At 38.3% G+C, this 13,309-nt stretch overlaps 1 protein-coding gene across 1 annotated transcript in view; it reads right to left on the reverse strand.

Annotated features, from left to right (window-relative positions):
- LOC107683980 (serine/threonine-protein kinase Nek1-like) overlaps positions 1 to 13,309 on the reverse strand; it is a 38,318-nt gene that overhangs the window by 16,885 nt on the left and 8,124 nt on the right. The window contains exons 13-30 of the mRNA XM_016480086.1: positions 12,470 to 12,517; positions 12,288 to 12,368; positions 11,974 to 12,197; positions 11,746 to 11,871; positions 11,530 to 11,632; positions 10,983 to 11,069; positions 9,780 to 9,863; positions 9,518 to 9,595; positions 8,872 to 8,967; positions 8,588 to 8,770; positions 8,437 to 8,502; positions 8,105 to 8,333; positions 7,270 to 7,410; positions 6,360 to 6,530; positions 6,040 to 6,255; positions 5,781 to 5,889; positions 4,080 to 4,156; positions 3,671 to 3,879 (exon numbers count right to left, since the gene is read on the reverse strand). Coding sequence (XP_016335572.1) covers positions 3,671 to 3,879; positions 4,080 to 4,156; positions 5,781 to 5,889; positions 6,040 to 6,255; positions 6,360 to 6,530; positions 7,270 to 7,410; positions 8,105 to 8,333; positions 8,437 to 8,502; positions 8,588 to 8,770; positions 8,872 to 8,967; positions 9,518 to 9,595; positions 9,780 to 9,863; positions 10,983 to 11,069; positions 11,530 to 11,632; positions 11,746 to 11,871; positions 11,974 to 12,197; positions 12,288 to 12,368; positions 12,470 to 12,517 — 2,328 coding nt within the window. The remainder of the gene's footprint in view (positions 1 to 3,670; positions 3,880 to 4,079; positions 4,157 to 5,780; positions 5,890 to 6,039; positions 6,256 to 6,359; positions 6,531 to 7,269; positions 7,411 to 8,104; positions 8,334 to 8,436; positions 8,503 to 8,587; positions 8,771 to 8,871; positions 8,968 to 9,517; positions 9,596 to 9,779; positions 9,864 to 10,982; positions 11,070 to 11,529; positions 11,633 to 11,745; positions 11,872 to 11,973; positions 12,198 to 12,287; positions 12,369 to 12,469; positions 12,518 to 13,309) is intronic.

A 13,309-nucleotide genomic window follows, 5' to 3' on the forward strand; every position in this document is an offset into this window, starting at 1 on the left:
TTTGGTGAAGAAAAAGTACACACTTTTGAGTGTGTAGTAGAAGAGTAGGCAAGCTTTGGGATATACTATCACGTCACACAACTGCGTCTTTAAAGGACGGCTCTGTCACACGCACCCTGTCACTGTAAACTGGCCTGTCAATCATCTTATCACAGTTAACATCCTCCACATTTCATTTCATTTAACTTCCTACCGTACTGGAGAGAAAAGAAGTAGCTCGTTGATCTTCCAGTCGCGGGTCTTTCACGCAGAGAACTCTGCTCATATTTTCTGCATAATCATGCATTTAAAAGTTCACGACCAAATGGATGTTTATAAAAGTTCACATTACTGTTGCAGATGAAATATAACACGGATTAACAATAAATAAATACTTTTTTACCAGGTTAAATGTTGATTATTAGTAACTCAAACCCCTTTTTGTAAACCTCTCTACCTAACCGTCGTTCGCGCGCATCCGCCACGTTTGTAGTTTTTAACGCGTTTTATTCATATTTGTAGGTTTGGACCAAATCCTTCGCCAAAGCGCAATGGATTGTGGGCAATTTTAGCCATTAGAGTGTGCACGGATCCACACTTCAAAAATCGACCTGAAATAGTAGACCATCCGGGGACTTTTGGCATACTCTTTTCAACATACTATGCTTTGGGACACACTTATTTTAATCTCACATACTATTTAGGATGGATAGTATGAACATTGAGACGCAGGGTGAGGCTATATGTGACCCTGGACTACAAAACCAGTCTTAAAGGGATAGTTCACCCAAAAATGAAAATTACCCCATGATTTACTCACCCTCAAGCCATCCTAGGTGTATATGACATTCTTCTTTCAGACGAATAGGTACGTAGGACGTAGGCAAACGCGGTGACGAACGCAGAAGTGACGAACGTGGAAGCACAGAGGAGAGAGCAAAACAAAACACCGGTCACGAATTAGTACAAAACGAGGATTTGTACAGAAAAATGTCGGAGGATTTCGATAAAAGCCAAGAGGACACTGGTTTTCCTTTGCTGTAAACAAAACTTGTTTCTCGCGAGACTAGCATATTCTCACCGGAGCTTATCCTACGCCTACGTCATCCACTGGACGCCACTCCCTTGTGAACGAGCGTACGACAGTTAGCGGAAGCTAGAGATTAAGGTTTATAAATTGTAAATATGGATATTTTTCTTACACAAATGCATCGCGTCGCTTCAGAAGGCCTTTATTAACCCCCCGGAGCCATGTGGACTTCTTTTATAATGGATGGGTGCAATTTTTTGGACTTCAAATTTTGGGCTACCATCCACTCCCATTATAAAGCATGGATTAGCCTGGACATTATTTAATATAACTCTGATTGTATTCGTCTGAAAGAAGAATGTCATATACACCTAGGATGGCTTGAGGGTGAGTAAATCATGGGGTAATTTTCATTTTTGGGTGAACTATCCCTTTAAGTGTCAATGTTTCGAAATTGGGATTCATGCATCTTCTGAAAGTTGAATAAATAAGCTTTCCGTTGATATATGGTTTGTTATGATAGGACAATATTTGATCGAGATACAACTATTTGAAATCTGGAATCTGAGGGTGCAAAAAAATCTAAATATTGAGAAAATCGCCTTTAAAGTTATGCAAATGAAGTCCTTAGCAATGCATATTACTAATCAAGTTTTGATATATTTATGGTAGGAAATTTACAAAATATCTTCATGGAACATGATCTTTACTTAATATCCTAATGATTTTTGGCATCTGAATGAATCGTGAAATCTACAATTTTGACCCATACAATGTATTTTTGGCTATTGCTACAAATATACCGGTGCTACTTATGACTGGTTTTGTGGTCCAGGGTCACATATGTAAACCTTGTGTGTTTTGACAGTATTAGCGCAAAAGATAACTTAGTTCAGAAATCAGGCGCTGTTTGACAGGCTTTATAGTGTGCGCGCTTTGAGTGTATGCGGCGCTCAGAAAAAGCGCACGTCTGACCAGCGCGTGAATGAAATATTTAACCAGCAAATAATGTACTTTTGTGATTGCGAATAAGTGCAGCATCCTGTTAGAGTAACTTTACCGCCGAGTTAACACTGATGTGAATGCATGTGACGTACAGTATATAGATATGGAGGCGCCAGAACTGCAACTGAGAATGTGTGCTGTAGCACGATACTACGATATTTCTTCAAAAGCAGATCGTGGAGACATTTTTATCGTCCACGATCAAAAATAGTCATATCACACACCCCTACTCGCAAAATTTATATTTTTGGTCACAAATGCGACCGTCTGGAGCCATGGGTCTCCTAACTTTCTTGAACCATCCTACAACCTGCCCCCATGACCCTATTCCCACTAGCCTAACACATCAAAAAAAGGCTTGGGTAACCCTTAGGTCTCTCTTCTCCTCTTCAGGTTTCTTCTTTCCGCTCACAGAACAACTTGCTAGACAGTAATCAGTCAGGTTTTAAGAGCTGATATTCACAGACTTGCTATCTGTCACTGAACTCCTGTGGCTGGTGGGAGATCGTCCGTCTTCATTTGGCTGGACTTATCTGCAGGATTCAACACTAATAACCACAAAACCTTGCTGTCTCTAAATCCAGGGAATCACAGGAACTGTACTTTGTTTCAGTCCTACTTCACAGGGAGGGGAGAGGGGGTCATCATGTCAACTAACTATCGGGGTACCTCAGGGTTCAGTGCTCTGCCCCCTCCTCTTTATGAGACAAAATCAGCACAGATATCGGCCTGCCCAACAGACATCTCAGCCTGGATGAAAGAACACCAACTTTAACTTACCTCCTTGTCTTCCTAGCCAGGAACCTGGGAATACTATTTGCCATATTGTTCGTGAAGAATATTTGGTCTTCAAAGCCCACTTCTTAAAGCGGGCTTTGAGGATCAAGCAAATCCGACCCTTAATATTTGAGCATGCTACACCACTCCTGGTCCTGGCAGATCATTTCTAGACTGGACTGTAATGCTTTTAGCTGGCCTTCCTGCGTGTGCAATCAAAACTCTCCAAATGATCCAGAATGCAGCAGCACATCTGGTCTTCAATGAACCCAAGTGAGCGGACATTACGCCCCCTTTTTGTCACACTCCACTGGTTCCATCTACATTTCTATAGTAGTTAAGGCTGGAATACACTACGCAACAATACGATTTTTTCCGATTTAAATGTGATGTTTGCCCCAGTTTGACCCTAGTTGTAAATTTTGGGCAGTACAAGTTGACAGATTTCACAGAAAAAAATCACATTATGTATAATGGGCGCAGACTTTGATTTTTTATTTATTTTTTGGCTATGATTCTATCCAGTTCAGAGGATATCAAACATGTTTGATATTTGAGCTGATATTACAACACATATTGTTTACATTTGTCAAGTGTTTCTTAGCAACAAAGTCCATGTTTCTGTGTGAATTTGTTTGGAAAGTCTGGTAGTGTTTGATTCTCAGATGTTTACTGTATGATCTGCAATTACAAAGTTGGCAAGTGTGTATGATACCTAGAGCTTTTAAGCTGTTCAGATTCTAAAAGTCATGTAGTCTATTCCTGAGCATTTGAAGATCTGGCCAGAGTTTAGTGTCACTGATTTAGTCTGAACTAACATGCGAGAGACAGAAAACAAATATAGACTCACACTTGTTACAGTGAGGTTCTAGTACTCACCTTTGGGTTGTTTGTGTCAAAGAGGCCAGTAGAGAGGCCAATGAGAAGTGCGTCGCCATGCCTTTGGGAGCGCAGTGGAGAGACAGAGCGGGAACGTGAGGCGATGGTGGAAGAGTCTTCCAGTGAGGACTGAGCAGACAGGATGGCCAATGCTACTGTTTGTCTGTGAGCTGGACTACTGCTTAGCTTCACAAACAAAGGCTTATCTACTGAAAAAAAGAAGAGGCCAACAAAAACTTCACGACAGTGGAGTTTATTCAAACTGGCATTCTTTAAGCTTCTGAGGATTAACATTGTTAGAAAGTAAATGAATTTTAAAGGGGATACTGGAGCGCTTTGATATGGTGCATAATGAGACATGCTTGTGTGAGAGGGAGATAAGGTGTCTTAGTATTGCATTTGAGACTACCTGCAGGTTCAGGGTGTTTTTCTTCTCTTCGCGTCATCTCTGTGCACTCTGGTTGTATTAATCTGCCATCTGCTGGCCTAAAATAAAAATAAAAAACCATGATTAAAGGGATAGTTCACTGAAAATATAGAAGTTATGTCATTCTGTCCACTACTGTAAGTTTTTTTTTTTTTTTTGGAAGATATCAATATTTCAGCATTAATTAAATGTATCAAAAAATACAGTAAAGACATTTATAATGTTACAAAAGATATCAAATAAATGCTGTTCTTTTGAACTTTCTATTTATTAAAGAATCCTGAAAAAATGTTATCACTGATTCTGTAAAAATATTACACAGACAACTGTTTTCAACACTGATAATAGTAAGAAATGTTTCTTGAGCACCAAACCAGCATATTAGAATAATTTCTGAAAGATCATGTGAAACTGAAGACTAAAGTAACGGCTCCTAAAAATTTCATTTGAAACATAATATAGGAATAAATTTCACATTATTACTATTTCACTCTATTTATTAAATAAGAAAAACACTTTGTGACCATAAAAGACATATAAAAAAAAAAAAAAAATTAAAAATCCTACCAACCCCAAACTTTTGAACGGTAGTGAACGTTCTAAACCTGTGTGCTGTTACTCTTTCTTTAGAACACAAAATTATGTAAGCCAACTGTTACATAATTCTTCATTCAACAACTGTTCTGTGACAGTGACTAGGGCTGAGCGATTAATAAAAATAGAATCACAATCGCGATTTGAGACGTTGCGATTTGCTAATCACAAAGCCTGCGATGTGGATGCAATATGACTCTGTTCCAGAGCAAATGCATGACTGCCAGCCTTGAGTGCCAGTCTTACTAACCAATTGAGTGAGCGCACCTCCCTTCTCCCCAATCAGCACCGCTCTAACCAACTGTGTAAACGCCCACCATTAAAAAAAACAGAAAGCGGGAGAGAGAGTGGGATTATGGTGTCTACACGGTCAGATCGACCGTTAGGCAAATTAATATTAAAGAAAAACTTATGTAATATGAGATTACTCCAGCTTCGAAATGACAGACACCGAACAAAAAAGGTAATTTGCAAGCGCTGTGTAACAACACATATCAAGAGCTCCCTTATCGGTTCTGCTTTCAGTATTGGAGAATAAAAGATACATTCTTAGTTTTTATTAGTACATGATTTTTTTAATATTTCTACTTGTGTCAGGCTGTTTAGGTGAACTTTCTATTTAAATGATAATATGGAAATATTTAAAATGCAGTACTTTAAATGGTACTTAAATTTTTTTTTTTAATTTAACATTATAGAGATATACAGTGGGTACGGAAAGTATTCAGACCCCCTTAAATTTTTCCCTCTTTGTTATATTGCAGCCATTTGCTAAAATCATTTAAGTTAATTTTTTTTCCTCATTAATGTACACACAGCACCCCATATTGACAGAAAAACACAGAATTGTTGACATTTTTGCAGATTTATTAAAAAAGAAAAACTGAAATATTTTAAGGGGGTCTGAATACTTTCCGTACCCACTGTACATATATAGATCAGCTATATACTAACTTTGCAGTAACACTGCAAATTAAACCTTTCACAGGTTTGAAAGAAGTTTGAAAAAATCTGTATTAATATTAACAGTGATACAGATATTATTGCCAAAATGATGCACCAAATTCTGTGAGAAAAAAAAATGCTTACGGAGACACTGGAGTGTCATTTGTCCATGCTTGCATTACATCTGCTGGGGGCGGCTTTGAGGTTTGCTGAGAGGCTTCATCTAGAACTACTGACTCCATATCATCCACCACTGGAAGGACAGAAAATGTTTGTTACAAACAGTAACAAGTGCAAAAGGTCTCACTACCGATGATCTGAATTTCTACACATTTCAATCTTAAAATAATAAGGTATCTCGCTAAGAGTACTGCATTCATTTTCAGTGTAACACTATTCTCACCCTCTGTCTCACTCTCTCCAGATGGAGTCTTTTGAATCTCTTCTGTTGTTTGAAGGATTAGTTCCTGACTTTTAACCTCTGCTGTGATTGGCACTGTCTCCTGACATGTCACTTCTTGTTTGGCAAGGCCAATGGCAGGCTGGCATGGCTGAGGAAGAGGCACTTGTTTGGTTTCATGAGTGACATCTAAAGACTCTTCAATAAGATTAAGGCTTTCTGGGGAAAAGAAACACAAATAGAAACTCAGGATTAACAGGATACTATTTTCAGTAAGACTGAACACATCACACAGATGAAAAACACTCTGATCAAAGACTCACCAGTCAGTGTGTGGTCACAGGTGCTGGCGGGATCTAGTTTCTGGGTAAAGGGCTGGAGCTCTGCCTCTTCCAACACCTTCAGAACCTCTGAGTCTGGACTCCACCCCCAAGCCTTCCTTAGCCCCTCCCCCTGCCAATCATCCATGCAAATGACTTCACCTGCTGTTTTTTCTGAAATAAGTAAAAAAAAAAAATTATGTTATTGCATATAAATAAGCCACCCATTTTATTATATACAATGGAAACAACATGATTTTGCTCTCCGGGCACAGAATACTAGAGATCTAGCAAATAACCTAATGCCTTGTTTGTTATTAATTACAAACAAGTTTGTATTAATTATTAGTCCCAGTGCATGTAACACGACACACCATCCATGGTTACAAAACAAAACACTCTCTAATACATAATCTGTTCACTCTGGAAGTAATAAGGAGGATGTGTATAATTAATTGACTACTTTTATTCTGCATCTAGCCTAGCAAAAACAAAGGTCAAATTATTCAAATGTGCACCTCAGCCTGTTGTAGCCATCAATTTCTCACTATAGCTCACCTAAATGTTGCCTTCATAACTGAACGCACTATGAATATGTGATGCTGATGTAATGAGAGCTGATGGTGTGTGCTTTTCACTGCTGCAATATTTTGATTCTTGTTGGCACAATCACTTCTCATTAGAGTCTTGCAAATGTGCTACAAGAAACTTGGTCACTTGTCAGGTTGGTATCTGTGAGTCTATACAACCTGTGCCGCAGAGCACATTTTCTTAGTAGGCTAAGATGACAACCTCCCCCATTTGTTTTTCCACAACTGTTCTGTGTTTTATCAAACATAAACTATCAATTTGATTTAAAAAATGTGTCGAATCAGTTGCAAAAACTACAGAATCTCAGGATGAGGATGTTTACCTGTTAGCTGACCTGCTGTTGTAAAGCTAGTTTCTTCCAGAGTCTGCTGAGCCACAGACAGAAGAGGGGCACCATCAGTCTGCCACTTCTTCCTGTCTCCACCAGAGGGAGCATTCGTCTCTGGAGAAGCCACCTGAGACACTGAGATAGGACAAGAGGGGAAACAAAGAGAATGTGTATAGTGCTGCTCATATGATGCAAATATCTAAAAGATATGGTATCTTCTATTACTGATCTACAACAATTTAAATGTCATAAATACAGTTTTATCAAATTTAATTTAATTTTTATCATAAAATGTCTTAAATGATATAATAAAGCCTTAATTAACAATGCAAGAGGTCTTAAATGTGAGGATGGAAAAACAGGAATTGTGATATGGCCTAATGTGATTATTAAAATTCCAAATGCTAAGGTTTAAATAATTAAATGTGATCGGCTGCACATTTCAAAGTAAAAAATACTACTCAACCTATAATTCATATGTGTTGATATATATGTACATAAAACAATTTCAAAACGTGTATAATGAATAAAACACATCTTGACCATTTTACACTTGCAGTACATCCTATTTTATTGATAAGCAAATTAGCAGCCTGTTTAATCAAGTAAAATGTGAATTTGTGCCACAGCCTGTTCAATTATGTAAAGGAATCAGAGACACATGATTTGCTTTCAGACTGTATGGAATTTTTCTGTATAAGGTGCATTTGTGCAGGTCTTAAAAAAATCTCAGGTTTGACTTTAGATATCCTATAAATAAATGTATGTAGTCACACGTGTTTTTACAGCAATAATAATAACAACATTGATGAGATTGTTGTGTTTATACCTGCCAGAGTTGCACAGGTCTCCTCCAGAGTTTGTTCGGCTACAGACAATATGGGTGGAGCTACAGCTTCCCATTTCCTCCTATCACCAGCTGCAGGAGGTCTTTCTTCTGTGATGGAAGGCTTGACCTGTTGAGGAGTTGGGCATGGTGCAATGCTGCAAGGTGTGGCATCTTCCTCAGTGGTCTGGACCTTCTGATTAAGTCGGTGAAGAATCTCCTTCTTGTCACTCTAAAAAAAAGATACATGTCATTATAGTCAAAGTGTTAATTCATTCAATAAACCGCTCTCTCATATTAATGGTATTTCACATATCCAAATATGCATTTTCCACCTGTACACCTGATGTTTCTGCTTTAACGGAGTCCTCTTTCATAGGAGAACTCTGTCCTGATGAAATCTACCAAAAAAAAATGCATAAGCATTGGATGACCATTTAAGCAAATACAGCAAAGGTGATTTAATCAGTGTGATGGGTGACTAACCGCGCCCACATCCTTCAGAGCAGCAGTCATGGAGATGGCTGGAGTGGTGGGTCTAGAGGAGGGAGTGGCTTTGGAAGCACCTTCCTGAGGGGTGGAGTCAGATGGCTGAGTGGCAGGGGCTGCAGGAGGTGGAGCTCCGCCCACAGCTCCAACAGCAACCTTCACCCCTCGTGCAACAAGCTGCTTTGTCACAAAAGATAAGGCAAAACAAAAGGCACAATAAAATACATAAGAAATGGAGAAACGAGGAAAGAGGAGAAGTTTGGGAAAGAAAGATGACATACATGATCCTCCCATGCTTTCTTCTCTCTCTCATATGCTTCTCTTCTCTTCTTTTCCAGCTGTTCTTTAATTACAGCAGCACGAGCCTTTGACTGGGCCTTACATAAAAACACACATTCTTGGTAACTGTTTTACTCAAATAACAGTCTGGTTGCTTTTGCATTCTGATACCAAGACATATACTTATATACATTTAAGACCTCTTAAGAATCATATAAGAATCCTGAAAAAAAATGCATCATGGTTTCCACAAAAATATTAAGCAACACAACTGATTTCAACATTGATTATAGTAAGAAATGTTTCTTGAGCACCAAATCAGCATATCAGAATGTTTTCTGAAGTATCATGTGACACTGAAGAAGACTAAAGACATGGCTGCTGAAAATTCAGCTTTGCCTAAAAGATATTAAAACAGAAAACAGTCATTTAAAATTGCAGTAATATTTCACAATATTAAGGTTTTTACTGTATTTTAAACTAATGCAGCCTTGGTGAGCATAAGAGACTTCTTTTAAAAACATTTAAAAAAATACCTACCAACCCCAAACATTTGAATGGTAGTGTATATAATTCCATTTTACAATTCAAATTATTATGCTGATAATTTATTTTGAAAAAAAAAAAAAAACATTTTAAATGCAAAACCTTTAAAGCCTCGATCTTCTTCCTCCTGAATACTGCCTCTTCACATGACTCCTGAATGTCTGAGCCGTCACTGTCATACTGAGATAGACGGTCCAAATATAACAAATTAATAATTAAATACATTTAAAAATCTATTTAATGATGTGTAAAAGCACTGAAATGGGGCCGAATAAATAATAGTAAGCATTAAAATATGTGTGATACAACAATAAATCTACAGTTGAAAGAAATGTCAAATGGGCCTATACGTGGGTGCATATACCTTCTCTCCTCTGAGGCGAGCTTTGATCTGCTGGCGTTCATTAAAGTTCTGTAGTCGGATCTGTCGTAATCTTGCCAAGTACTCCTGAGAAAAACACAGTTCACATATCATCTCTCTCTGTTCTCTTCCCATTAGCTAGGTTTCCATCCAAAGTTGCGAATTTAACTTATGCGCAAAACTGGAAAATCGCATAAAACATTTGTGAATAAAGCACCGTTTCCATCCAACGAGTCAAAGAGAACAAAAGATGCCTGCTGTTTGGGAATGCAGTCATGTAAGAGTAATTATACAGAAATACTTTGATGACAGACTTTCCTCGGGCATTTCAGAACGACCAAAACAAAATAAAGATGCTGTGAACAAGATCGGTCCGCTGGTTAGTCAATTTATCCCGTCTCATAGCGCAAAGTCACATGACCTTTTCAATGCGCATGGAGGAATTTATTCGGCAAATGTGTGTCCATCGTAGTTTATGTGCATTTTTTCTTATCGGATCAAAGTTTATCCTACTCAGTTGTGCGCATAAGTTTTTTATGCGCATTTTTAGAATTTATGCGCATCTTGGTGTTTCAATCCAGCAGTTTTTAATGCGATAATCCAAAATGCGCATAAAAATAGGTGGATGGAAACACAGCTATTGTCTCCTTCCGACAAACATAAGAACAGGGGCAAAACACTTATTGTATATTGAACATGAAATATAACTGGTGAAATACATTGGAAAAGAAAACCAGCATTAAACATTTACACTGTATTGTGGGAACCGCAAACTTAAAGTTACAGCAGAATCAAAGCCATTCATCAATGAGGACCATAAAAAGCAGCGGTTAGTCTTCAGCTGGGATCTTGCAGATACACTCAATAATCTTCAAAAATAGAAAAAACGATGAGGGACCCAAAACAAAGGGTGTTGAAGCAGAATAAAATCCACACACACAAAAAAGATAATAAAAGCATTGGGGAATTTTGCCAGAATGTGGTATTGGATGAAATGAAATAATGAACTAGAACATTTTCAGTGCATTTCACAGCCACATTCAACAAACATACACTGTGCAGGTACTGGACATCAGATGGCGCTGGTGAGCAGATGCAGCAACATCAGGTGGGCATTTACAACTTAAAATAAGGAACCAAACAATGAAGAGTTTAAGTGACTTGATGGCTTGAGGAGTGTTGTTTGGTCCCAGACAGGACTCCTACCTCCTCCTCTTTGTTGACTTGGGGTCTCCTGCATCGGGAGGAGTTTGTCCAGCTTGCAAAGATGGCGGCCAGGTTTTGCCGAGCCCCCTGTTCACCCATTGGTTAATCCGATATTACAAAAGCCACATAATTAAATGTATTATCAATTCCATCACTGACTTCAACACCTTATTTCTATACATCAGTTGTTAACTGAATGAAGACAGATCTGAATGTGAGCTTTTGGTTGATTGTAAGAAAGGGGCAGGGTTTAAGCGGAGTAAATAATTGGAGATGTCCAGCATACGTCACCAGAGAGAAGTCTATCATTTTACCAGAAAATCAAGTTATGACATTTTAATTAACATTTGCATGGATTAATAGTTCACAATAAGATGAATGTACAAACTAGATTAGGAGTTTTTTCATATAATGTTGACCTTAAAACCTAGGAGTGAAAATAATTTTCCGTGGAAATTTACTTTATGTTCAGAAACATTGTAGAGAAAAAGTGTACTGAAACCAGAACATGCATTTAACCAGAAGAGGCCAAGGAAAAAACTCGTACCAGCTGTCCTTCCGCACGGACTTTATTCAGCATGGCTTCTCTTTTCCGCTGTAGAAACTCTTCCACCTGCTTAGCCCTCTCTGCCGCCAGCTGACCTCGAAACCTAGAGACAGAGAGATAAAAAAGATGATCTTAGCTCTGCTTGACAGACCGGCAGACTGAAGACAGACTGAATATCTGACAAACATTACTGATGAAAACACATAGCCACCTGACCTATTGGCATAGTCGTTCTTTGAAATCTGCTCGTTTTGGAGACTTGCTTTACGTGGTTCTTTCCTGACAACATCCTTAACAGGGATGCAGGCATGACCATTCAGCGACCCTGAGTCTGTAGCAGTGCTTTAATGATAATAACATATGCACATTAAATCAAAAATTATTAAAAAAAAGCAGGAATATAAAAACACTTGGCACAGTTTCTTTCTCATTCATCTCATTCACCTGCCATTGTCCCCTGAAGACATGGCTCCTTCCCCAGCACCATCTTTAGGTGTAGGTTTGGATGGTTTTTCAGCTGCTGTGTGGACATGGTCATATGGAGCTCTGCTTGGAGCTAAAGCAGGAACAGGAGCATGAGCAGGAGTAGGGGTGGGGCCAGGCACAGGGGATGGGCCTATTCCAGGGGAATGTGGTGCTCCAACGCCGCCACCACCACCTCCATAAAACTATGCAAAAATATGCACTAAATGAGAAACCTTGACAATATTAGCAGCCTTTATTGACTAATCTGTAGCAGACAAGGAAGACTATTGTACCTTTCGCTCAGGACTGCTGCCTCCACTGGAACTGAGCACATGTCTCCAGCCCTGCTCCCGAGCCCGGTTTATCCGGTTCAGCTAAAATAAAAAGGTCCAAGTTAAAGTTTTAATATAAACAAATGAAACCAACATCAATTTATTGTAAATAACCATTTGCAGAAGGGCACTGATCAGTTCACCTTTTCCCTCTCAAATCTCTTCATCTGAGCAGCCTTCAGTAACAACATCTACAGAGAGAAACACAATTACCAAGGATCACTAACTCTAACAAGAGGCTTTAAAAATGTCTTTCTACCCAAGAGACACATTACAAATAGCATCCATTCAACTAATGAAACTAGAACAGCCAACATCTGCTGAACTTGATGTGAACTCATTCAATCACCAACACTACAGGCACAAAACAAAATAAATATACCTTGACATAACTTACAATTTAGTATGTATGTAAGTATATATATTCTAATAGAAGTCTCTTATGCTATTCTAATATGCTGATTTGTTGCTCAAGAAATATTTCTTACTATTATTAATATTGAAAACAGTTGTGCCGCATGTCTCAGGATAGGATTCTTTAATGATTAGAAAGTACACAAGAACATAATGATTTGAAATTATAATATGTATCACTGTAAAAGAAGATTCAGGATAGTAAAAAAACAACAACAAAAACAAAAAAACATGTTTCATGATGTCATGGCTAGGGTTGGGTATCCTTTGGGGTTTTTTCGGTACCGATGCCAAATCGATACTTTTAAAACGGTTCCGGTGCCTAAACCGATACTTATTAAAAAAATTAAATAAATAACTAATCCCAAAAAACTGATGGATTGGCCATTAGAATAGAAATAGAATAGAGAGTGCACATGTTAGAGGGTCAAGTTTTTTTATTAAAAAAATCAAGCAGATAAAATTAGAAGTAGCATTAGAATAGAGAATGCTGGAGTTAGAGGGTCAAATGAAGATGAAAGAGATGTGTTTTCAGCCGTTTCTTGAAAATATTAAGGACTCAGCAATGT

Source organism: Sinocyclocheilus anshuiensis, unplaced genomic scaffold (assembly GCF_001515605.1).
Source record: "Sinocyclocheilus anshuiensis isolate Anshui unplaced genomic scaffold, SAMN03320099.WGS_v1.1 scaffold637, whole genome shotgun sequence".
NCBI lineage: Eukaryota > Metazoa > Chordata > Actinopteri > Cypriniformes > Cyprinidae > Sinocyclocheilus > Sinocyclocheilus anshuiensis.